At 62.5% G+C, this 20,700-nt stretch overlaps 2 protein-coding genes across 2 annotated transcripts in view; both read right to left on the bottom strand.

Moving 5' to 3' along the window:
* Positions 1 to 74: 74 nt before the first annotated feature.
* Positions 75 to 6,413, bottom strand: LOC137846683 (mucin-3A-like). The gene is made up of 12 exons (XM_068664755.1): positions 6,350 to 6,413; positions 3,542 to 5,599; positions 3,349 to 3,456; positions 2,651 to 2,766; positions 2,446 to 2,504; positions 2,102 to 2,247; positions 1,648 to 1,713; positions 1,396 to 1,558; positions 1,117 to 1,278; positions 753 to 844; positions 587 to 642; positions 75 to 475 (listed from the first exon to the last, which is right to left on the bottom strand). Exons 1-12 carry the CDS (start codon positions 6,411 to 6,413, stop codon positions 434 to 436), a joined length of 3,132 nt encoding a protein of 1,043 aa, XP_068520856.1. The 3' UTR covers positions 75 to 433.
* A 630-nt stretch (positions 6,414 to 7,043) lies between these two features.
* LOC137846682 (platelet binding protein GspB-like) overlaps positions 7,044 to 20,700 on the bottom strand; it is a gene marked incomplete at its 5' end in the record, with an annotated part of 32,767 nt that continues 19,110 nt past the window's right edge. The window contains 22 exons of the mRNA XM_068664754.1: positions 7,044 to 7,085; positions 7,214 to 7,266; positions 7,370 to 7,461; positions 7,713 to 7,874; positions 8,023 to 8,185; positions 8,275 to 8,340; positions 8,629 to 8,774; positions 8,973 to 9,031; positions 9,178 to 9,293; positions 10,068 to 10,958; positions 11,042 to 11,105; positions 11,275 to 11,334; positions 11,824 to 12,698; positions 12,849 to 13,251; positions 14,224 to 14,374; positions 14,739 to 14,968; positions 15,628 to 16,081; positions 16,170 to 16,802; positions 17,115 to 17,344; positions 18,007 to 18,442; positions 19,073 to 19,392; positions 19,879 to 20,542. Coding sequence (XP_068520855.1) covers positions 7,044 to 7,085; positions 7,214 to 7,266; positions 7,370 to 7,461; positions 7,713 to 7,874; positions 8,023 to 8,185; positions 8,275 to 8,340; positions 8,629 to 8,774; positions 8,973 to 9,031; positions 9,178 to 9,293; positions 10,068 to 10,958; positions 11,042 to 11,105; positions 11,275 to 11,334; positions 11,824 to 12,698; positions 12,849 to 13,251; positions 14,224 to 14,374; positions 14,739 to 14,968; positions 15,628 to 16,081; positions 16,170 to 16,802; positions 17,115 to 17,344; positions 18,007 to 18,442; positions 19,073 to 19,392; positions 19,879 to 20,542 — 6,310 coding nt within the window. The remainder of the gene's footprint in view (positions 7,086 to 7,213; positions 7,267 to 7,369; positions 7,462 to 7,712; positions 7,875 to 8,022; positions 8,186 to 8,274; positions 8,341 to 8,628; positions 8,775 to 8,972; positions 9,032 to 9,177; positions 9,294 to 10,067; positions 10,959 to 11,041; positions 11,106 to 11,274; positions 11,335 to 11,823; positions 12,699 to 12,848; positions 13,252 to 14,223; positions 14,375 to 14,738; positions 14,969 to 15,627; positions 16,082 to 16,169; positions 16,803 to 17,114; positions 17,345 to 18,006; positions 18,443 to 19,072; positions 19,393 to 19,878; positions 20,543 to 20,700) is intronic.

The raw sequence follows: 20,700 nt of genomic DNA, 5'->3' as shown, positions 1-20,700 counted from the left end.
GGAGCTTCCCCAGGACAAATAATTAATAGCCCCATGCATGCTGGAGCCATCCCAGTACAAACCAGTGACACCAGTGACTTGATAGTTTTTTTATTTGGAATTGGAGGGGGTCCAGCCCTATGCAGGGGGAAGAGGGGGAGTCCTGACCCTTAAAGTGACCTGTGTGTGTGTAGGGAGAACACCCTGGAAGTGACATCATGGCCCACCAAGTGAGGTCATCACCAGGAGAACAGGGCCAGGACCAGTATGTGCAGGCAGAGGTTGGGGCCAAATGAAGTGCTATAGGAAGGGTGGGAGTCATGACCATAAAAGTGAGGGCCATGATCCCCAACTTGAGGTCATGATACCTCCCGAAAAGCAAGGGTTATCCCCCAGTGCTGTGTGGCTCCCTGGGGGGAGAGGAGGCAGCCTCCTGGTGTCCCCTCCTCCCTGCTCAGAACTCCGAGGTGATCCTCTCTGGCCTCTGGATTTGGACCTGGGGGGAATTTTTTAAGGCGGGGGGGGGGGTCACATGGTGAGTCCATTAGATCGGTGGGGGTGCTACCCCTCATATGTCCCCCCCCTTCAGGTGGGTGGGGGGACCTACCTTTGCCGAGGTGTCCACGGACTGCAGGTCAACCCGCATGGTGTCCTCATAGGCATCTATGGGGTGAAGGAACTCAATGGGGATGCCCCGGGTGGGGGTTCCACTAACCCCCCCATCTCATCATCCCATCGTGGGGGTCAGTGGGTTCCCCCCTCCAACCCCATACCATCATTCTGGATGGTGAAGCCCCCAGGGAGTTTCCAGTTCTCATCCTCTTCCTCGTACCACTGCTTCTTGGTCTCTGTCAGGTTGCTGTACCTGGGGGGGCAAAGAGGCTCTGACATCAGGAGTGTGATTGGAGGCAACTGGGGGGTTCATGTAAGCACCGGGGGGGGCAAGTTAAGCTCCACCAGGACCACCAGAGGTGGAGGCAAGCACCACGGATGGGTGCTTGAGGATGTGTTTGAGGACCTCCATGATTGGAGGTCCTTCCCAGATGGAGGACCACCATGGACCAAGGAGGGCCTCTGCTTGTGCAGGTCCTCCCATGCCCACCACCTAACCTTCCCTTCTCCATGGGGATTCCTCACCTGTCCAACGACTTCTGCCTCCTGGACCTGAAGATGAAGGCAGCAAGGCCAAAGATGACCAAGCACAAGACCGCCACGGCCAGGCCCATGCCCACGGCCATCTTGCTGACCCGGCTCTTGCACCGATTATCCTGGTACCAGTAGAGGTTGGTCTCACGGCAGCTGTGGGGAGGAGAAGCGAGGCTGAGTGTGGTGCCGAGACCACTGGTCCTTTGGTGGGGCCAAGAGCCCTCAGTAGGGCCCTGGAGGTGTCCCTGGGGGTGTCCTCATGCTACTTACAAGCACTGGGGGCCACTCAGGGTGAGCTGGCACTGCCCCTCGTTGCAGTCCATGGCACTGGCGGTGTTGGCCGAGCAGTTGGACACGCAGGTGAGGCCACTTTTGGTGATGTTGGGGTAGTAGAAGTTCTTAAAGTCACTGGGTACGACCTGGCGGCAATACGCTGCGGGGGGGAATGGGGGTTGGCCGGGGGGAGACACGCATGGCCCCCAGCTCAAGGTCAGCCCTGAGCAGCCCACCCCACGGGCTCACCTGTTGCATTGAACTCGTACGAGGGTTGGGTGATCGTCACTTCGGAGGCGTTGAAGCAGAGGGTGCCTGGGAAGGAGAGGGAGAGGCCGTGTGGAAGAGGCCCAGGCCTTGGGTCTCCAGGACACCAACCCTGTCCCCGGAGGTGCCAAGTCTGCCCCAGGCCTAGGCCTGAATGGATTCCCAGGGCCTTAACCATGTCCAGGATGCCCCAACACCATCCCCAGGGCCCCAAGCATGTCCCTGAAGGCCACAACCTCTTCCCCAAGGCCAGGCCTGAACGGTTCGGTAGGGCCCCAACCGTGTCCCAGGAATACTCCAACCATGCCCCCAAGGCCTAGGCCCAAAGGGGTGTCCCAAGGGACCCAACACTGTCATGGAGGACACAACCCTGTCACGGAGGGCCCCAACACCGTCTTGGAGTTCCCACCCCTGTCCCTGGGGGGCAGAGGCTCACTGTTATCAGAGCAGTTTCCCTGCTGGGTCGCTGCTTGGACGATCTCCTCCTGCACATTCTTGGTGACGTTACTGATCTTATCCACGGTATCAGCGGTCACTGGCACAGCAACGATGACGGTGTGATTCACCACGATGCTGCCCGGTCTGAGGGGACACCCCAATGCCCGTTGGTGTAGCCCCAATAGCAGTTGGAGCACCCCAATAACCCTTCATCATTGACCAGCATGAGGCCAGTTGGAGCACCCCAATACCAGTTGGAACACCCTATGCCCATTGGAGCACCCCAATGGCAGTCCAAGCACCCTGAAACCCTCTTCCAAAGGCCAGAAGCCCAACACTCACGACAGACTCAGGATCTTGATGCCCTGGTAGCCTTCAATGTTGCGGTAGAAGATTTCCATCTGGAAGAGAAGGAGGCCACAGGCCGGTTATCGGTGTCCCGCTCCCTTCCCTTGCAAGTTCCTTCCCCACCTTGGATTTCTCCCAAAGCAAGCACAACCCTAACAAGGATAGGGAAGACCCCAGGGGGACAAGAACAGCATCCCACCTGCAGGGTGAAGCTGACGACGAAGCTCTTGTAGACTTCAGAGCTTTCGTTTTGGAGGTCCTCGGTGTACTCCTGGTTGGTGACCCGCAGCTCCACGCTCACAGACACGTTGGTTTCTTTGGGGGAAGGCAGGAGATGAGACTCAGGAGCAGGAGAAGAGAACCCCAACACCCTGGGCATTGCTGCTGTGCCCTGCACAGCCTTAACGGCCTTAAAGACCACAAGTGGCCTGACCTGGGAACACCAGCCCCTGCTTATTGCTGCAGGGGAGGCATTTAAGGGCAGGCCCCCAGTCCTCTGGAGTTGTGCTGAGGGAGACCTGTTCCTGGACTGCTTGTGTCTGCTGCTTGGACCTCAACAGTGGTTCCCTGCCCTGCCCTTTGCTTCTCCCTCCACCTTTGGGTGCTGTGGGAGCTTGTGGTGGTTGGCGAACTCCTTACCCACACCTTTGGTGCTGTTGGACTTTGTGCTCATTGGCAAACACCTTGCCCACAACATTGGCTGCCCCAGGGTAACACCCAGGTTGGAGAACTCGCTGCCAGCACCTTTGGGTGCTGTGGACCCATGGCCTAGTTGAGGTCCATACCCGTGGCCATGGTCACTCCTGACTTGCCCTCCCTGTGAGGAAACCCCACTCCTGGTTCTCCCAAGATTTTGCCCCAAGATTGGACTGGAGGTGGGTGCAGAGGGCTCCCTACCAGCTTTGGTCTCGATGCTGCTCTCGACGGAACCGCAGTTGGCGCCCGTGTATCCCGGGGGACACACGCATTGGCCGTTGACCCAAGTGCCTCCGTTTTCGCAGACCCCTGGAAAGGACAGTGTGAGGTGGGGCTGGGAGGTACGGGGCGAGGAACCTGCCCTGGGTGCAGCTAAGGGTGGGAGGGATGGTACCTGGGGTAGTGGTAGTGGAGGTGGTGGTTGGGCTTGTGGGGGTGATCTTGGTGGTTGTGCTAGTAGTGGTAGTGGTTGAGCGCGTAGTGGTGGTGGTTGGTTTCGTAGTCGTGGTGGTTGGTTTCGTAGTCGTGGTGGTGGTGGTCGGAAGGGTGGTTGTGGTGGTGGCACCAGTGGTCATCATGGTGGTGGTTGTGGGGCTGGTGGTGGCTCCAGAAGTGGTCATGGGGCTGTTGATGGTCGTGGTGACATCTGTGGGACTGGTGGTGATGTTGGTGGTGGTTGTGGTTGTTGTCACCAAACTCGTGGTTGCTGCACTAGAAGCGGTGGGTGTGGAAGAAACATCTGGAGCAGTGCTGCTGGTGGTTGTGAGGGCGCTGGAGCCAGTGATGGTGGTGTTCGTGGGGATGCTGCTGGTGGGGGTGCTAGGGGAGTCAGGGGTTGAGGGGGTGACAGAGGAGGTCAGGGTTGAGGTGGAGTCAGAGGAGCCAGGAATTAAGGTGGAGACAGAGGAGTCTGGGGTAAGGGCAGAGGTGGAGGAGTCAGGGGTGGAGGCGGGGGAGGAAGAGGTCAGAGTTGCAGTCAAAGTGGTGGGGTCTAGGGTCGGGGTGGAGTTGGTAGGGTCCGGGGTCACAGTGGAGGGGTCTGGGGTCGTCGAGGTGGAAGAGTCCAGGGTCACCAAGGTGGAGGGGTCTGGGGTTGTTGGGGTGGAGGGGTCCGGGGTCAAGGCAGAGGGGTCCTTAGTTGAGGTGGATGGGTCTGGGGTTGAGGTGGAGGAGTCCAGAGTTGTCATGGCAGAGGGGTCTGGGGTTGAGGTGGAGGAGTCCAGAGTTGTCATGGCAGAGGGGTCTGGAGTTGTCATGGCAGAGGGGTCTGGAGTTGTCATGGTGGAGGGGTCCTTGGTTGAGGTGGAGGTGTCTGGGGTCATCACAGTGGAGGGATCTGGGGTCGAGAAGGAGGGGTCTGGGGTTGTCAAGGCAGAGGGGTCTGGGGTTGTCAAGGTGGAGGGGTCCAGGGTCGAGGTGGAGGGGTCTGGGGTTGTCAAGGCAGAGAGGTCTGGGGTCAAGTTGGAGGGGTCTGGGGTCGTTGTGGTGGAGGGGTCCAGGGTTGAGGTGGAGGGGTCTGGGGTTGTCATGGCAGAGGGGTCTGGCGTCGTCAAAGTGGAGGAGTCCGGGGTTGTCGTGGCAGAGGGGTCTGGGGTTGTCATGGTGGAGGTTGTGGGGTCCCAGGTCGAGGCAGAGGTGTCTGGGGTCATCGTGGTGGAGAGATCTGGGATTGTCAAGGTGGAGGGGCTTGGGGTTGAGGCGGAGGGGTCCGGGGTCGTTGTGGCGGAGGTGCCCGGGGTCGTTGTGGCGGAGGTGCCCAGGGTCGTTGTGGCGGAGGGGCCCGTGCTCGTTGTGGCGGAGGGGCCTGGGATCGTTGTGGCGGAGGGGCCCGGGATCGTTGTGGTTGAGGCGCCCGGGGTCGTTGCGGTGGAGGTGCCCGGGGTCGTTGTGGTGGAGGGGCCCGTGCTCGTTGTGGCGGAGGGGCCCGTGCTCGTTGTGGCGGAGGTGCCCGGGGTCGTTGTGGTGGAGGGGCCCGTGCTCGTTGTGGCGGAGGTGCCCGGGGTCGTTGTGGTGGAGGTGCCCGGGGTCGTTGTGGCGGAGGTGCCCGGGGTCGTTGTGGCGGAGGGGCCTGGGATCGTTGTGGTGGAGGTGCCCGGGGTCGTTGTGGCGGAGGTGCCCGGGGTCGTTGTGGTGGAGGGGCCCGTGCTCGTTGTGGCGGAGGTGCCCAGGGTCGTTGCGGTGGAGGTGCCCGTGCTCGTTGTGGCGGAGGCGCCCAGGGTCGTTGCGGTGGAGGTGCCCAGGGTCGTTGTGGCGGAGGGGCCCGTGCTCGTTGTGGCGGAGGTGCCCGGGGTCGTTGTGGCGGAGGGGCCCGTGCTCGTTGTGGCGGAGGTGCCCGTGCTCGTTGTGGCGGAGGTGCCCGGGGTCGTTGCGGTGGAGGAGCCCGGGGTCGTCGTGGCAGAGGGGTCCGGGGTTGTTGTGACGGAGGCGCCCGGGGTCGTTTCGGTGGAGGGGTCTGGGGTCACAGCAGAGGTGGCAGTGGTTGATGTAGAGGTGGTGATGGCGGAGTCAGAGTGGGAGAAGAAGCAGTTAACAGCTGTGCGGCCTCCCTTCCTCTCACCCTTGGTCAGAGCTGGGCGAGACCTCCCCTCGTCTTCCCCCTTCTCTGCAACCCTTGGTCTTGCAGCCTCGACCTCCGCCCCAGCCCATCCTGAGCCCGCCTGCTACGTTTCCGCCTTCCAGCCTCCCCTGCAGCCTCACGGTCTCCACCCTCGACTTCACACTTTCAGTTTCTCCTCCCCTTTCGTTTTCTTCCCATGCCCTTCCCATGCCTGTTCGCACGGCTGTGGGGTGTGCAAGGATCAGTGGGGTGAGGGGTAGGGTTGGGTTAGGGTTACGTGTGTGTACCTACAGGGCCTCTCGTAGGGACAGGGACAGCCGGGAGGACAAATTTTTGGCCCTCTTTTGGCCCCTTGTCACTGCCATAGCCCTGGGGTAGGTTGTCCCCCTCCCTGTCCCCAATGCCTTTGTTTCCCTCCTTGTCCTTGTCCTTGTCCCCCTCCTTGTCCCTGTCCCCCTCCTTGTCCCTGTCCCCCTCCCCAATGTTCCTGTCCCCGTGCCCACCAGGATGAAGCCACCTCAGGCCGTGGAGGCCGATTCCCCCCTCAGCCTCCCCAACACACCCTAAGGAGATGCCCCAGGGGTCGCCGCCCCCTCCCACCCCCCTCAACTGCATTTCGGTGCCCCCTGCCCAGGCTGCACTCACCCACTGCAACCCCGTGGAGGAGGAGGAGGAAGAGGAGGAGGAAGGCCCGGGTGCAAGACCCCATCTTGATACCCCCCAGTCCCGCAGTGCTGCCAGCAGCGTCCCGGTACGGAGACATGCCCGGGGCAGGAGTGGCGATGGGGAACTTTGCCCCTCTGTGGGGAGGAGCTGTGCATCCCCACCTAGGGCTTCCCTAGGGGATGGGATTAACAGCCCTAGGCATGTTGGAGCCATTCCAGTACAAACCAGTGCCGCAAGTGCCTTAGTAGTTATTTATGGGGAATTGGAGCAGGTCCGGTCATGCCAGTACAAACCAGTGACACCAGTGACTTGATACTTATTTATTTGGAATTGGAGGGGGTCCAGCCCTATGCAGGGGGAAGGGGGGAGGGGGTCCTGACCCTTAAAGTGACCTGTGGGGGGGAAGGGGACAATACCCTGGAAATGACGTCATGGCCCCCCAAGTGAGGTCATCACCAGGAGAGCAGGGCCAGGACCAGTATGTGCAAGCAAGAGTTGGGGGCCCAATGAAGTGCTAAAGAAAGGGTGGAGGTCGTGACCCTAAAAGGCAGGGCCGTGATCTCCAACTTGAGGTCATGACCCCCCCCAAAAGCAGGGGGGGTATCCCAAAGTGCTGTTTGAGTCCTAGGGGGGGGAGGGGCGGCAGGCTCCTGGTGTCCCCCCCTCTCCGTACTCAGAGCTCCGTGGCGATCCTCTCCGGCCTCTGGATCTGGATCTGGGGGGAGAAGATGGGGGTTAAGGGGGGGGGGGTGTCTCATGGTGAGGTCATGAGAGGGGTGGGGGTGCTACCGCTATGTGTCCCCCCACCCATGTGCCCCCCCCTCAGATGGGTGGGGGAGTTACCTGTGCCGAGGTGTCCACGGACTGCAGGTCAACCTGCATGGTGTCATGGGCACCTGTGGAAATAAGGAGTTCAATGGGGATGCCCCAGGTGGGGGATCCACCAACCCCCCCCATCCCATCATCCCATAAGTGGGTTTCCCCCCTCCAACCCCATACCTTCATTCTGGACGGTGAAGCCCCCAGGGACTTCCCAGTTTTCATCCTCTTCCTCGTACCAGTGCTGCTTGGTCTCCGTCAGGTCGCTGGACCTGGGGGGTATAGAGGTGGTGACATCAGCTGGGGGCCTGGAGGCAACTGGGGGGGTCTTGAAGGCACTGAGGGGGGCCAAGCCCCGCTCCATCAGGACCACCAGAGGTGGGGCCAAGCACCACGGATGGGTGCCCTTGAGGACTTCCATGGATGGAGACTCTACAACTGGAGACTCCACAGAGGACCTCTACTTGTGGAGTTCCTCCCGTGCCCATCACCTACCACTCCCATCCCTACGGGATTTCCCCACCTGTCTGACCACTTCTGCCTCTTGGCCCTGAAGAGGAAGGCGGCAAGGACGAAGATGACCAAGCACAAGACCGCCACGGCCAGGCCCATGCCCACGGCCATCTTGCTGACCCGGCTCTTGCACCGATCGCCTTGGTACCAGTAGAGGTTGGTCTCACGGCAGCTGTGGGGAGGAGATGTGGGGATGAGTGTGGTGCCGAGACCACCGGCTAGGCCCATGGTGCTTGGTTATTGGCCCCCCACAAGAGGGGGGCCAAGAGCCCTCAGTAGGGCCCTGGAGGTGTCCCTGGGGGTGTCCTCATGCTACTTACAAGCACTGGGGGCCACTCGGGGTGAGCTGGCACTGCCCCTCGTTGCAGTCGATGGCACTGGCGGTGTTGGCCGAGCAATTGGACACGCAGGTGAGGCCGTTTTTGGTGGTGTTGGGGTAGTAGAAGTTCTTAAAGTCACTGGGTGCGATCTGGCGGCAATACTCTGCGGGGGGGAATGGGGGTTGGCCGGGGGGAGACACGCATGGCCCCCAGCTCAAGGTCAGCCCTGAGCAGCCCACCCCACGGGCTCACCTGTTGCATTGAACTCGTACGAGGGTTTGGTGATCGTCACTTCGGAGGCGTTGAAGCAGAGGGTGCCTGGGAAGGAGAGGGAGAGGCCGTGTGGAAGAGCCCCAGGCCTCAGGGGTCCCCAGGGCCCCAACCCTGTCCCAAGAGGCCCCAACTCTGCCCCAGGTCTAGGCCCGAATGGATCCCCAGAGCCTCAGCTATGTCCAGGAGGCCCCAACCCTGTCCAAAGAGCCCCAAGCCTGTCCCCAGAGGCCAAAACCTTGTCCCCAAGGCTTAGGCCCGAATGGTTCCCCAGGGCCCCAACCCCAACCATATCCCTGGGGGTCCCACCCCTGTCCCTAGGGGGGAGAGGCTCACTGTTATCAGAGCAGTTTCCCTGCTGGGTCGCTGCTTGGACGATCTCCTCCTGCACATTCTTGGTGACGTTACTGATCTTCTCCGTGGTATCGGCAGTCACCAGCACAGCAACGATGACGGTGTGATTCACCACGATGCTGCCCGGTCTGAGGGGACACCCCAATGCCCGTTGGTGTAGCCCCAATAGCAGTTGGAGCACCCCAATATCCCCTCATCATTGAGCAGCATGAGGCCAGTTGGAGCACCCCAATACCAGTTGGAGCACCTCAGTGGTAATCAAAGCACTCAATGCCCACTGGAGCACCCTGAAACCCTTTCCCAGAGGCCAGCAGCCCAACACTCACGACAGACTCAGGATCTTGATGCCCTGGTAGCCTTCAATGTTGCGGTAGTAGATTTCCATCTGGAAGAGAAGGAGGCCACAGGCCGGTTATCGGTGTCCCACTCCCTTCCCTCGCAAGATCCTTCCCCACCTTGGATTCCCCCCAAAGCAAGCACACCCCTAACAAGGACAGAGAAGACCCCAGGGGGGCAAGAACAGCATCCCACCTGCAGGGTGAAGCTGACGACGAAGCTCTTGTAGACTTCGGAGCTTTCGTTTCGGAGGTCCTCGGTGTACTCCTGGTTGGTGACCCGCAGCTCCACGCTCACGGACACGTTGGTTTCTTTGGGGGAAGGGAGGAGATGAGACTCAGGAGCAAGAGAAGACAACCCCAGCACCCTGGGCATTGCTGCTGTGCTCTGCAGGGCACTAATGTGCTTTAATGGCCCCAGCCGGCCTCACCTGGGACCACCAGCCTCTGCTTATTGCTGCAGGGGAGGCATTTAAGGGCAGGCCCTTCTGTCTGCTGCTTGGACCTCAGTTGTGGTCCAGTGCCCTATGCTTCTCCCTGCACCTTTGGGTGCTGTGGGAGTGGCTGTGATGGTTGAAGAACTCCTTACTCTCATCTTTGGGTGCTCCAGGACAAGCAGTGGTTGGAGAACTCCTTACACACACCTTTGAGTGCTGTAGGAACTTGTGCTGGTTGGGAAACACCTAACCCACAACATCGAGTGTCCCAGGATAACACCCACATTGGAGAACTCACTGCCAACACCTTTGGGTGGTGTGGAGCCATGCACTGCTTGAAGTCCATGCCCATAGTCACTTCTGACTCCCTCTCCCCATAACGAAGTCCCTGTCCTGGTTCTCCCCAGAAGATTTCCCCCCGCTGTGGGCTGGAGTTGGCGCAGAGGGCTCCCTACCGGCTTTGGTCTCGATGCTGCTCTCGACGGAACTGCAGGTGGTGCCCGTGTATCCCGGGAGACACACACATTGGCCATTAACCCAAGTGCCTCCATTTTTGCAGATATCTGGAAAAGAGCAGGTGAGGTGGGGCTGGAAGGTGTGAGGAGAGGAACCTGCCCTGGAGGCAGCCAAGGGTGGGAGGGTGTGGTACCTGGGGTGGTAGAGCTGGTGGCTGGGCTTGTGGTGGCCTTGGTGGTGGTCATAGTGGTGGTTGTGGCTGGGCGCGTAGTGGTGGTGGTCGGCTTCGTAGTGGTGGTGGTGAGCATGGTGGTGGTAGTCGGGTGTGTAGTGGCAGTGGTCGGGTGAGTGGTGATCATCGTTGGGTGCGTGGTGGTTCTGGGGAGTGTGGTTGTGGTGGGGTGCGTAGTGGTGGTCAGCTGGTTGTTGGTGGTGGGGGGCATGGTAATGGTACTGTTTGGGTGGGTGTTGTTGGTAGTGGCTGTTTGTGTGGTGGTGGGGAGTGTGGTGGTGCTGATAGGCTGGGTGGTGGTGGTGGGGAGCTTGATGGTGGTCATGGGGTGTGTGATAGTAATAGTGGTGGTGGCTGGGTGCGTTTTGGTGGTGGGGAGTGTGGTGGTGTGGGTTGGCTGGGTGTTGGTGGTGTTGGCTTGCTGCGTGGAGGTGAGGAGCGTGGTGGTGGAGGTGGGGATTGTGGTGGTGGTGGTTGGGAGCATGGTGGTGAGGAGTGTGGTTGTTGTGGTGGAAAGTGCGGTGGTGATGGGGAGCGTGGTGGTGGTGCTGGTTGGCTGGGAGTTGGTGGCTGGGTGCGCGGTGGTGGTGGTCAGTGTGGTGGTGGGGAGAGTGCTGGTGGCAGTAGGAAGAGTGAAGGAGGTTGGAAGCATGGTGGTGGTAATTGGGTGTGTGGTGGTCAGAGCTGAGGATGAGGCAAAGGAGTCAGAAGTTGGGCTAGTAACGGAGGAGGTCGAGATCAAGGTGGTAATCAAGGTAGTAGGGCTCGAGGAGGTAGCAGAGGATGCTGGAGTGGAGGCTGCTGAGGAGGAGGTCGGGTTGGTGGTGGTTGTGGAGGAGCTGGAGGCTATGGCTGAGGATGTTGGAGTTGAGGCCGTGTGCGAGGATGTTGGAGTAGAGGCGGTGAGCGAGGAGGTTGAGGTGGAGGCCGTGTACGTGGAGGACGGGCTCGAGGGGGCGAGAGTGGTTTGCAGACTTGAGGAGGTTGCAGAGGATGTGGCTGTGGAGGCCGTGGGCGAGGTTGTTGGAGTGGAGGCGGTGACAGAGGAGGTGGAAGTCGAGGCGGTGGGCGAGGAGGCCGAGCTGGAGGCGGTGGGAGTGGAGGACGGTGTCGAGGCCGTGAGAGAAGATTGCGGAGTGGAGGCGGTGACTGAGGTGGAGGCTGTGGAAGCCGAGGCAGTGACCGAGGCGGTGAGAGGCGAGGTTGTTGGGGTGGAGGCCGGGCTCGAGGAGGTAGCAGAGGATGCTGGAGTGGAGGCTGCTGAGGAGGAGGTCGGGTTGGTGGTGGTTGTGGAGGAGCTGGAGGCTATGGCTGAGGATGTTGGAGTTGAGGCCGTGTGCGAGGATGTTGGAGTAGAGGCGGTGAGCGAGGAGGTTGAGGTGGAGGCCGTGTACGTGGAGGACGGGCTCGAGGGGGCGAGAGTGGTTTGCAGACTTGAGGAGGTTGCAGAGGATGTGGCTGTGGAGGCCGTGGGCGAGGTTGTTGGAGTGGAGGCGGTGACAGAGGAGGTGGAAGTCGAGGCGGTGGGCGAGGAGGCCGAGCTGGAGGCGGTGGGAGTGGAGGACGGTGTCGAGGCCGTGAGAGAAGATTGCGGAGTGGAGGCGGTGACTGAGGTGGAGGCTGTGGAAGCCGAGGCAGTGACCGAGGCGGTGAGAGGCGAGGTTGTTGGGGTGGAGGCCGGGCTCGAGGAGGTAGCAGAGGATGCTGGAGTGGAGGCTGCTGAGGAGGAGGTCGGGTTGGTGGTGGTTGTGGAGGAGCTGGAGGCTATGGCTGAGGATGTTGGAGTTGAGGCCGTGTGCGAGGATGTTGGAGTAGAGGCGGTGAGCGAGGAGGTTGAGGTGGAGGCCGTGTACGTGGAGGACGGGCTCGAGGGGGCGAGAGTGGTTTGCAGACTTGAGGAGGTTGCAGAGGATGTGGCTGTGGAGGCCGTGGGCGAGGTTGTTGGAGTGGAGGCGGTGACAGAGGAGGTGGAAGTCGAGGCGGTGGGCGAGGAGGCCGAGCTGGAGGCGGTGGGAGTGGAGGACGGTGTCGAGGCCGTGAGAGAAGATTGCGGAGTGGAGGCGGTTGCCGAGGAGATGGAGGTGGAGGCGGTGACTGAGGTGGAGGCTGTGGAAGCCGAGGCAGTGACCGAGGCGGTGAGAGGCGAGGTTGTTGGGGTGGAGGCCGGGCTCGAGGAGGTAGCAGAGGATGCTGGAGTGGAGGCTGCTGAGGAGGAGGTCGGGTTGGTGGTGGTTGTGGAGGAGCTGGAGGCTATGGCTGAGGATGTTGGAGTTGAGGCCGTGTGCGAGGATGTTGGAGTAGAGGCGGTGAGCGAGGAGGTTGAGGTGGAGGCCGTGTACGTGGAGGACGGGCTCGAGGGGGCGAGAGTGGTTTGCAGACTTGAGGAGGTTGCAGAGGATGTGGCTGTGGAGGCCGTGGGCGAGGTTGTTGGAGTGGAGGCGGTGACAGAGGAGGTGGAAGTCGAGGCGGTGGGCGAGGAGGCCGAGCTGGAGGCGGTGGGAGTGGAGGACGGTGTCGAGGCCGTGAGAGAAGATTGCGGAGTGGAGGCGGTTGCCGAGGAGATGGAGGTGGAGGCGGTGACTGAGGTGGAGGCTGTGGAAGCCGAGGCAGTGACCGAGGCGGTGAGAGGCGAGGTTGTTGGGGTGGAGGCCGGGCTCGAGGAGGTAGCAGAGGATGCTGGAGTGGAGGCTGCTGAGGAGGAGGTCGGGTTGGTGGTGGTTGTGGAGGAGCTGGAGGCTATGCCTGAGGATGTTGGAGTTGAGGCCGTGTGCGAGGATGTTGGAGTAGAGGCGGTGAGCGAGGAGGTTGAGGTGGAGGCCGTGTACGTGGAGGACGGGCTCGAGGGGGCGAGAGTGGTTTGCAGACTTGAGGAGGTTGCAGAGGATGTGGCTGTGGAGGCCGTGGGCGAGGTTGTTGGAGTGGAGGCGGTGACAGAGGAGGTGGAAGTCGAGGCGGTGGGCGAGGAGGCCGAGCTGGAGGCGGTGGGAGTGGAGGACGGTGTCGAGGCCGTGAGAGAAGATTGCGGAGTGGAGGCGGTTGCCGAGGAGATGGAGGTGGAGGCGGTGACTGAGGTGGAGGCTGTGGAAGCCGAGGCAGTGACCGAGGCGGTGAGAGGCGAGGTTGTTGGGGTGGAGGCCGGGCTCGAGGAGGTAGCAGAGGATGCTGGAGTGGAGGCTGCTGAGGAGGAGGTCGGGTTGGTGGTGGTTGTGGAGGAGCTGGAGGCTATGCCTGAGGATGTTGGAGTTGAGGCCGTATGCGAGGATGTTGGAGTAGAGGCGGTGAGCGAGGAGGTTGAGGTGGAGGCCGTGTACGTGGAGGACGGGCTCGAGGGGGCGAGAGTGGTTTGCAGACTTGAGGAGGTTGCAGAGGATGTGGCTGTGGAGGCCGTGGGCGAGGTTGTTGGAGTGGAGGCGGTGACAGAGGAGGTGGAAGTCGAGGCGGTGGGCGAGGAGGCCGAGCTGGAGGCGGTGGGAGTGGAGGACGGTGTCGAGGCCGTGAGAGAAGATTGCGGAGTGGAGGCGGTGACTGAGGTGGAGGCTGTGGAAGCCGAGGCAGTGACCGAGGCGGTGAGAGGCGAGGTTGTTGGGGTGGAGGCCGGGCTCGAGGAGGTAGCAGAGGATGCTGGAGTGGAGGCTGCTGAGGAGGAGGTCGGGTTGGTGGTGGTTGTGGAGGAGCTGGAGGCTATGCCTGAGGATGTTGGAGTTGAGGCCGTGTGCGAGGATGTTGGAGTAGAGGCGGTGAGCGAGGAGGTTGAGGTGGAGGCCGTGTACGTGGAGGACGGGCTCGAGGGGGCGAGAGTGGTTTGCAGACTTGAGGAGGTTGCAGAGGATGTGGCTGTGGAGGCCGTGGGCGAGGTTGTTGGAGTGGAGGCGGTGACAGAGGAGGTGGAAGTCGAGGCGGTGGGCGAGGAGGCCGAGCTGGAGGCGGTGGGAGTGGAGGACGGTGTCGAGGCCGTGAGAGAAGATTGCGGAGTGGAGGCGGTTGCCGAGGAGATGGAGGTGGAGGCGGTGACTGAGGTGGAGGCTGTGGAAGCCGAGGCAGTGACCGAGGCGGTGAGAGGCGAGGTTGTTGGGGTGGAGGCCGGGCTCGAGGAGGTAGCAGAGGATGCTGGAGTGGAGGCTGCTGAGGAGGAGGTCGGGTTGGTGGTGGTTGTGGAGGAGCTGGAGGCTATGGCTGAGGATGTTGGAGTTGAGGCCGTGTGCGAGGATGTTGGAGTAGAGGCGGTGAGCGAGGAGGTTGAGGTGGAGGCCGTGTACGTGGAGGACGGGCTCGAGGGGGCGAGAGTGGTTTGCAGACTTGAGGAGGTTGCAGAGGATGTGGCTGTGGAGGCCGTGGGCGAGGTTGTTGGAGTGGAGGCGGTGACAGAGGAGGTGGAAGTCGAGGCGGTGGGCGAGGAGGCCGAGCTGGAGGCGGTGGGAGTGGAGGACGGTGTCGAGGCCGTGAGAGAAGATTGCGGAGTGGAGGCGGTGACTGAGGTGGAGGCTGTGGAAGCCGAGGCAGTGACCGAGGCGGTGAGAGGCGAGGTTGTTGGGGTGGAGGCCGGGCTCGAGGAGGTAGCAGAGGATGCTGGAGTGGAGGCTGCTGAGGAGGAGGTCGGGTTGGTGGTGGTTGTGGAGGAGCTGGAGGCTATGCCTGAGGATGTTGGAGTTGAGGCCGTGTGCGAGGATGTTGGAGTAGAGGCGGTGAGCGAGGAGGTTGAGGTGGAGGCCGTGTACGTGGAGGACGGGCTCGAGGGGGCGAGAGTGGTTTGCAGACTTGAGGAGGTTGCAGAGGATGTGGCTGTGGAGGCCGTGGGCGAGGTTGTTGGAGTGGAGGCGGTGACAGAGGAGGTGGAAGTCGAGGCGGTGGGCGAGGAGGCCGAGCTGGAGGCGGTGGGAGTGGAGGACGGTGTCGAGGCCGTGAGAGAAGATTGCGGAGTGGAGGCGGTTGCCGAGGAGATGGAGGTGGAGGCGGTGACTGAGGTGGAGGCTGTGGAAGCCGAGGCAGTGACCGAGGCGGTGAGAGGCGAGGTTGTTGGGGTGGAGGCCGGGCTCGAGGAGGTAGCAGAGGATGCTGGAGTGGAGGCTGCTGAGGAGGAGGTCGGGTTGGTGGTGGTTGTGGAGGAGCTGGAGGCTATGGCTGAGGATGTTGGAGTTGAGGCCGTGTGCGAGGATGTTGGAGTAGAGGCGGTGAGCGAGGAGGTTGAGGTGGAGGCCGTGTACGTGGAGGACGGGCTCGAGGGGGCGAGAGTGGTTTGCAGACTTGAGGAGGTTGCAGAGGATGTGGCTGTGGAGGCCGTGGGCGAGGTTGTTGGAGTGGAGGCGGTGACAGAGGAGGTGGAAGTCGAGGCGGTGGGCGAGGAGGCCGAGCTGGAGGCGGTGGGAGTGGAGGACGGTGTCGAGGCCGTGAGAGAAGATTGCGGAGTGGAGGCGGTGACTGAGGTGGAGGCTGTGGAAGCCGAGGCAGTGACCGAGGCGGTGAGAGGCGAGGTTGTTGGGGTGGAGGCCGGGCTCGAGGAGGTAGCAGAGGATGCTGGAGTGGAGGCTGCTGAGGAGGAGGTCGGGTTGGTGGTGGTTGTGGAGGAGCTGGAGGCTATGCCTGAGGATGTTGGAGTTGAGGCCGTGTGCGAGGATGTTGGAGTAGAGGCGGTGAGCGAGGAGGTTGAGGTCGAGGCCGTGTACGTGGAGGACGGGCTCGAGGGGGCGAGAGTGGTTTGCAGACTTGAGGAGGTTGCAGAGGATGTGGCTGTGGAGGCCGTGGCCGAGGTTGTTGGAGTGGAGGCGGTGACAGAGGAGGTGGAAGTCGAGGCGGTGGGCGAGGAGGCCGAGCTGGAGGCGGTGGGAGTGGAGGACGGTGTCGAGGCCGTGAGAGAAGATTGCGGAGTGGAGGCGGTTGCCGAGGAGATGGAGGTGGAGGCGGTGACTGAGGTGGAGGCTGTGGAAGCCGAGGCAGTGACCGAGGCGGTGAGAGGCGAGGTTGTTGGGGTGGAGGCCGGGCTCGAGGAGGTAGCAGAGGATGCTGGAGTGGAGGCTGCTGAGGAGGAGGTCGGGTTGGTGGTGGTTGTGGAGGAGCTGGAGGCTATGCCTGAGGATGTTGGAGTTGAGGCCGTGTGCGAGGATGTTGGAGTAGAGGCGGTGAGCGAGGAGGTTGAGGTGGAGGCCGTGTACGTGGAGGACGGGCTCGAGGGGGCGAGAGTGGTTTGCAGACTTGAGGAGGTTGCAGAGGATGTGGCTGTGGAGGCCGTGGGCGAGGTTGTTGGAGTGGAGGCGGTGACAGAGGAGGTGGAAGTCGAGGCGGTGGGCGAGGAGGCCGAGCTGGAGGCGGTGGGAGTGGAGGACGGTGTCGAGGCCGTGAGAGAAGATTGCGGAGTGGAGGCGGTTGCCGAGGAGATGGAGGTGGAGGCGGTGACTGAGGTGGAGGCTGTGGAAGCCGAGGCAGTGACCCAGGCGGTGAGAGGCGAGGTTGTTGGGGTGGAGGCCGGGCTCGAGGAGGTAGCAGAGGATGCTGGAGTGGAGGCTGCTGAGGAGGAGGTCGGGTTGGTGGTGGTTGTGGAGGAGCTGGAGGCTATGGCTGAGGATGTTGGAGTTGAGGCCGTGTGCGAGGATGTTGGAGTAGAGGCGGTGAGCGAGGAGGTTGAGGTGGAGGCCGTGTACGTGGAGGACGGGCTCGAGGGGGCGAGAGTGGTTTGCAGACTTGAGGAGGTTGCAGAGGATGTGGCTGTGGAGGCCGTGGGCGAGGTTGTTGGAGTGGAGGCGGTGACAGAGGAGGTGGAAGTCGAGGCGGTGGGCGAGGAGGCCGAGCTGGAGGCGGTGGGAGTGGAGGACGGTGTCGAGGCCGTGAGAGAAGATTGCGGAGTGGAGGCGGTGACTGAGGTGGAGGCTGTGGAAGCCGAGGCAGTGACCGAGGCGGTGAGAGGCGAGGTTGTTGGGGTGGAGGCCGGGCTCGAGGAGGTAGCAGAGGATGCTGGAGTGGAGGCTGCTGAGGAGGAGGTCGGGTTGGTGGTGGTTGTGGAGGAGCTGGAGGCTATGCCTGAGGATGTTGGAGTTGAGGCCGTGTGCGAGGATGTTGGAGTAGAGGCGGTGAGCGAGGAGGTTGAGGTCGAGGCCGTGTACGTGGAGGACGGGCTCGAGGGGGCGAGAGTGGTTTGCAGACTTGAGGAGGTTGCAGAGGATGTGGCTGTGGAGGCCGTGGCCGAGGTTGTTGGAGTGGAGGCGGTGACAGAGGAGGTGGAAGTCGAGGCGGTGGGCGAGGAGGCCGAGCTGGAGGCGGTGGGAGTGGAGGACGGTGTCGAGGCCGTGAGAGAAGATTGCGGAGTGGAGGCGGTTGCCGAGGAGATGGAGGTGGAGGCGGTGACTGAGGTGGAGGCTGTGGAAGCCGAGGCAGTGACCGAGGCGGTGAGAGGCGAGGTTGTTGGGGTGGAGGCCGGGCTCGAGGAGGTAGCAGAGGATGCTGGAGTGGAGGCTGCTGAGGAGGAGGTCGGGTTGGTGGTGGTTGTGGAGGAGCTGGAGGCTATGCCTGAGGATGTTGGAGTTGAGGCCGTGTGCGAGGATGTTGGAGTAGAGGCGGTGAGCGAGGAGGTTGAGGTGGAGGCCGTGTACGTGGAGGACGGGCTCGAGGGGGCGAGAGTGGTTTGCAGACTTGAGGAGGTTGCAGAGGATGTGGCTGTGGAGGCCGTGGGCGAGGTTGTTGGAGTGGAGGCGGTGACAGAGGAGGTGGAAGTCGAGGCGGTGGGCGAGGAGGCCGAGCTGGAGGCGGTGGGAGTGGAGGACGGTGTCGAGGCCGTGAGAGAAGATTGCGGAGTGGAGGCGGTGACTGAGGTGGAGGCTGTGGAAGCCGAGGCAGTGACCGAGGCGGTGAGAGGCGAGGTTGTTGGGGTGGAGGCCGGGCTCGAGGAGGTAGCAGAGGATGCTGGAGTGGAGGCTGCTGAGGAGGAGGTCGGGTTGGTGGTGGTTGTGGAGGAGCTGGAGGCTATGCCTGAGGATGTTGGAGTTGAGGCCGTGTGCGAGGATGTTGGAGTAGAGGCGGTGAGCGAGGAGGTTGAGGTCGAGGTCGTGTACGTGGAGGACGGGCTCGAGGGGGCGAGAGTGGTTTGCAGACTTGAGGAGGTTGCAGAGGATGTGGCTGTGGAGGCCGTGGCCGAGGTTGTTGGAGTGGAGGCGGAAGTCGAGGCGGTGGGCGAGGAGGCCGAGCTGGAGGCGGTGGGAGTGGAGGACGGTGTCGAGGCCGTGAGAGAAGATTGCGGAGTGGAGGCGGTTGCCGAGGAGATGGAGGTGGAGGCGGTGACTGAGGTGGAGGCTGTGGAAGCCGAGGCAGTGACCGAGGCGGTGAGAGGCGAGGTTGTTGGGGTGGAGGCCGGGCTCGAGGAGGTAGCAGAGGATGCTGGAGTGGAGGCTGCTGAGGAGGAGGTCGGGTTGGTGGTGGTTGTGGAGGAGCTGGAGGCTATGCCTGAGGATGTTGGAGTTGAGGCCGTGTGCGAGGATGTTGGAGTAGAGGCGGTGAGCGAGGAGGTTGAGGTGGAGGCCGTGTACGTGGAGGACGGGCTCGAGGGGGCGAGAGTGGTTTGCAGACTTGAGGAGGTTGCAGAGGATGTGGCTGTGGAGGCCGTGGCCGAGGTTGTTGGAGTGGAGGCGGTGACAGAGGAGGTGGAAGTCGAGGCGGTGGGCGAGGAGGCCGAGCTGGAGGCGGTGGGAGTGGAGGACGGTGTCGAGGCCGTGAGAGAAGATTGCGGAGTGGAGGCGGTGACTGAGGTGGAGGCTGTGGAAGCCGAGGCAGTGACCGAGGCGGTGAGAGGCGAGGTTGTTGGGGTGGAGGCCGGGCTCGAGGAGGTAGCAGAGGATGCTGGAGTGGAGGCTGCTGAGGAGGAGGTCGGGTTGGTGGTGGTTGTGGAGGAGCTGGAGGCTATGCCTGAGGATGTTGGAGTTGAGGCCGTGTGCGAGGATGTTGGAGTAGAGGCGGTGAGCGAGGAGGTTGAGGTCGAGGTCGTGTACGTGGAGGACGGGCTCGAGGGGGCGAGAGTGGTTTGCAGACTTGAGGAGGTTGCAGAGGATGTGGCTGTGGAGGCCGTGGCCGAGGTTGTTGGAGTGGAGGCGGTGACAGAGGAGGTGGAAGTCGAGGCGGTGGGCGAGGAGGCCGAGCTGGAGGCGGTGGGAGTGGAGGACGGTGTCGAGGCCGTGAGAGAAGATTGCGGAGTGGAGGCGGTTGCCGAGGAGATGGAGGTGGAGGCGGTGACTGAGGTGGAGGCTGTGGAAGCCGAGGCAGTGACCGAGGCGGTGAGAGGCGAGGTTGTTGGGGTGGAGGCCGGGCTCGAGGAGGTAGCAGAGGATGCTGGAGTGGAGGCTGCTGAGGAGGAGGTCGGGTTGGTGGTGGTTGTGGAGGAGCTGGAGGCTATGCCTGAGGATGTTGGAGTTGAGGCCGTGTGCGAGGATGTTGGAGTAGAGGCGGTGAGCGAGGAGGTTGAGGTCGAGGCCGCGTACGTGGAGGACGGGCTCGAGGGGGCGAGAGTGGTTTGCAGACTTGAGGAGGTTGCAGAGGATGTGGCTGTGGAGGCCGTGGCCGAGGTTGTTGGAGTGGAGGCGGTGACAGAGGAGGTGGAAGTCGAGGCGGTGGGCGAGGAGGCCGAGCTGGAGGCGGTGGGAGTGGAGGACGGTGTCGAGGCCGTGAGAGAAGATTGCGGAGTGGAGGCGGTGACTGAGGTGGAGGCTGTGGAAGCCGAGGCAGTGACCGAGGCGGTGAGAGGCGAGGTTGTTGGGGTGGAGGCCGGGCTCGAGGAGGTAGCAGAGGATGCTGGAGTGGAGGCTGCTGAGGAGGAGGTCGGGTTGGTGGTGGTTGTGGAGGAGCTGGAGGCTATGCCTGAGGATGTTGGAGTTGAGGCCGTGTGCGAGGATGTTGGAGTAGAGGCGGTGAGCGAGGAGGTTGAGGTGGAGGCCGTGTACGTGGAGGACGGGCTCGAGGGGGCGAGAGTGGTTTGCAGACTTGAGGAGGTTGCAGAGGATGTGGCTGTGGAGGCCGTGGGCGAGGTTGTTGGAGTGGAGGCGGTGACAGAGGAGGTGGAAGTCGAGGCGGTGGGCGAGGAGGCCGAGCTGGAGGCGGTGGGAGTGGAGGACGGTGTCGAGGCCGTGAGAGAAGATTGCGGAGTGGAGGCGGTTGCCGAGGAGATGGAGGTGGAGGCGGTGACTGAGGTGGAGGCTGTGGAAGCCGAGGCAGTGACCGAGGCGGTGAGAGGCGAGGTTGTTGGGGTGGAGGCCGGGCTCGAGGAGGTAGCAGAGGATGCTGGAGTGGAGGCTGCTGAGGAGGAGGTCGGGTTGGTGGTGGTTGTGGAGGAGCTGGAGGCTATGGCTGAGGATGTTGGAGTTGAGGCCGTGTGCGAGGATGTTGGAGTAGAGGCGGTGAGCGAGGAGGTTGAGGTGGAGGCCGTGTACGTGGAGGACGGGCTCGAGGGGGCGAGAGTGGTTTGCAGACTTGAGGAGGTTGCAGAGGATGTGGCTGTGGAGGCCGTGGGCGAGGTTGTTGGAGTGGAGGCGGTGACAGAGGAGGTGGAAGTCGAGGCGGTGGGCGAGGAGGCCGAGCTGGAGGCGGTGGGAGTGGAGGACGGTGTCGAGGCCGTGAGAGAAGATTG

The sequence above is a fragment of the Anas acuta genome, chromosome 37, assembly GCF_963932015.1.
Source record: "Anas acuta chromosome 37, bAnaAcu1.1, whole genome shotgun sequence".
Lineage (NCBI taxonomy): Eukaryota > Metazoa > Chordata > Aves > Anseriformes > Anatidae > Anas > Anas acuta.
Note: the sequence above shows the minus strand (reverse complement) of the source record. Positions and strands in the feature narration are given on the sequence as shown.

Excerpts from the sequence above, each read along its gene's own strand:
- LOC137846683 (XM_068664755.1), bottom strand. The coding sequence starts at position 6,413 with ATGGGGTCTTGCACCCGGGCCTTCCTCCTCCTCTTCCTCCTCCTCCTC. Across the intron at positions 1,559-1,647 it reads GTACGAGTTCAATGCAACAG|CGTATTGCCGCCAGGTCGTA; the intron begins GTGAGCCCGTGG and ends TCCCCCCCGCAG. Across the intron at positions 1,279-1,395 it reads CTGAGTGGCCCCCAGTGCTT|CTGCCGTGAGACCAACCTCT; the intron begins GTAAGTAGCATG and ends TCCTCCCCACAG.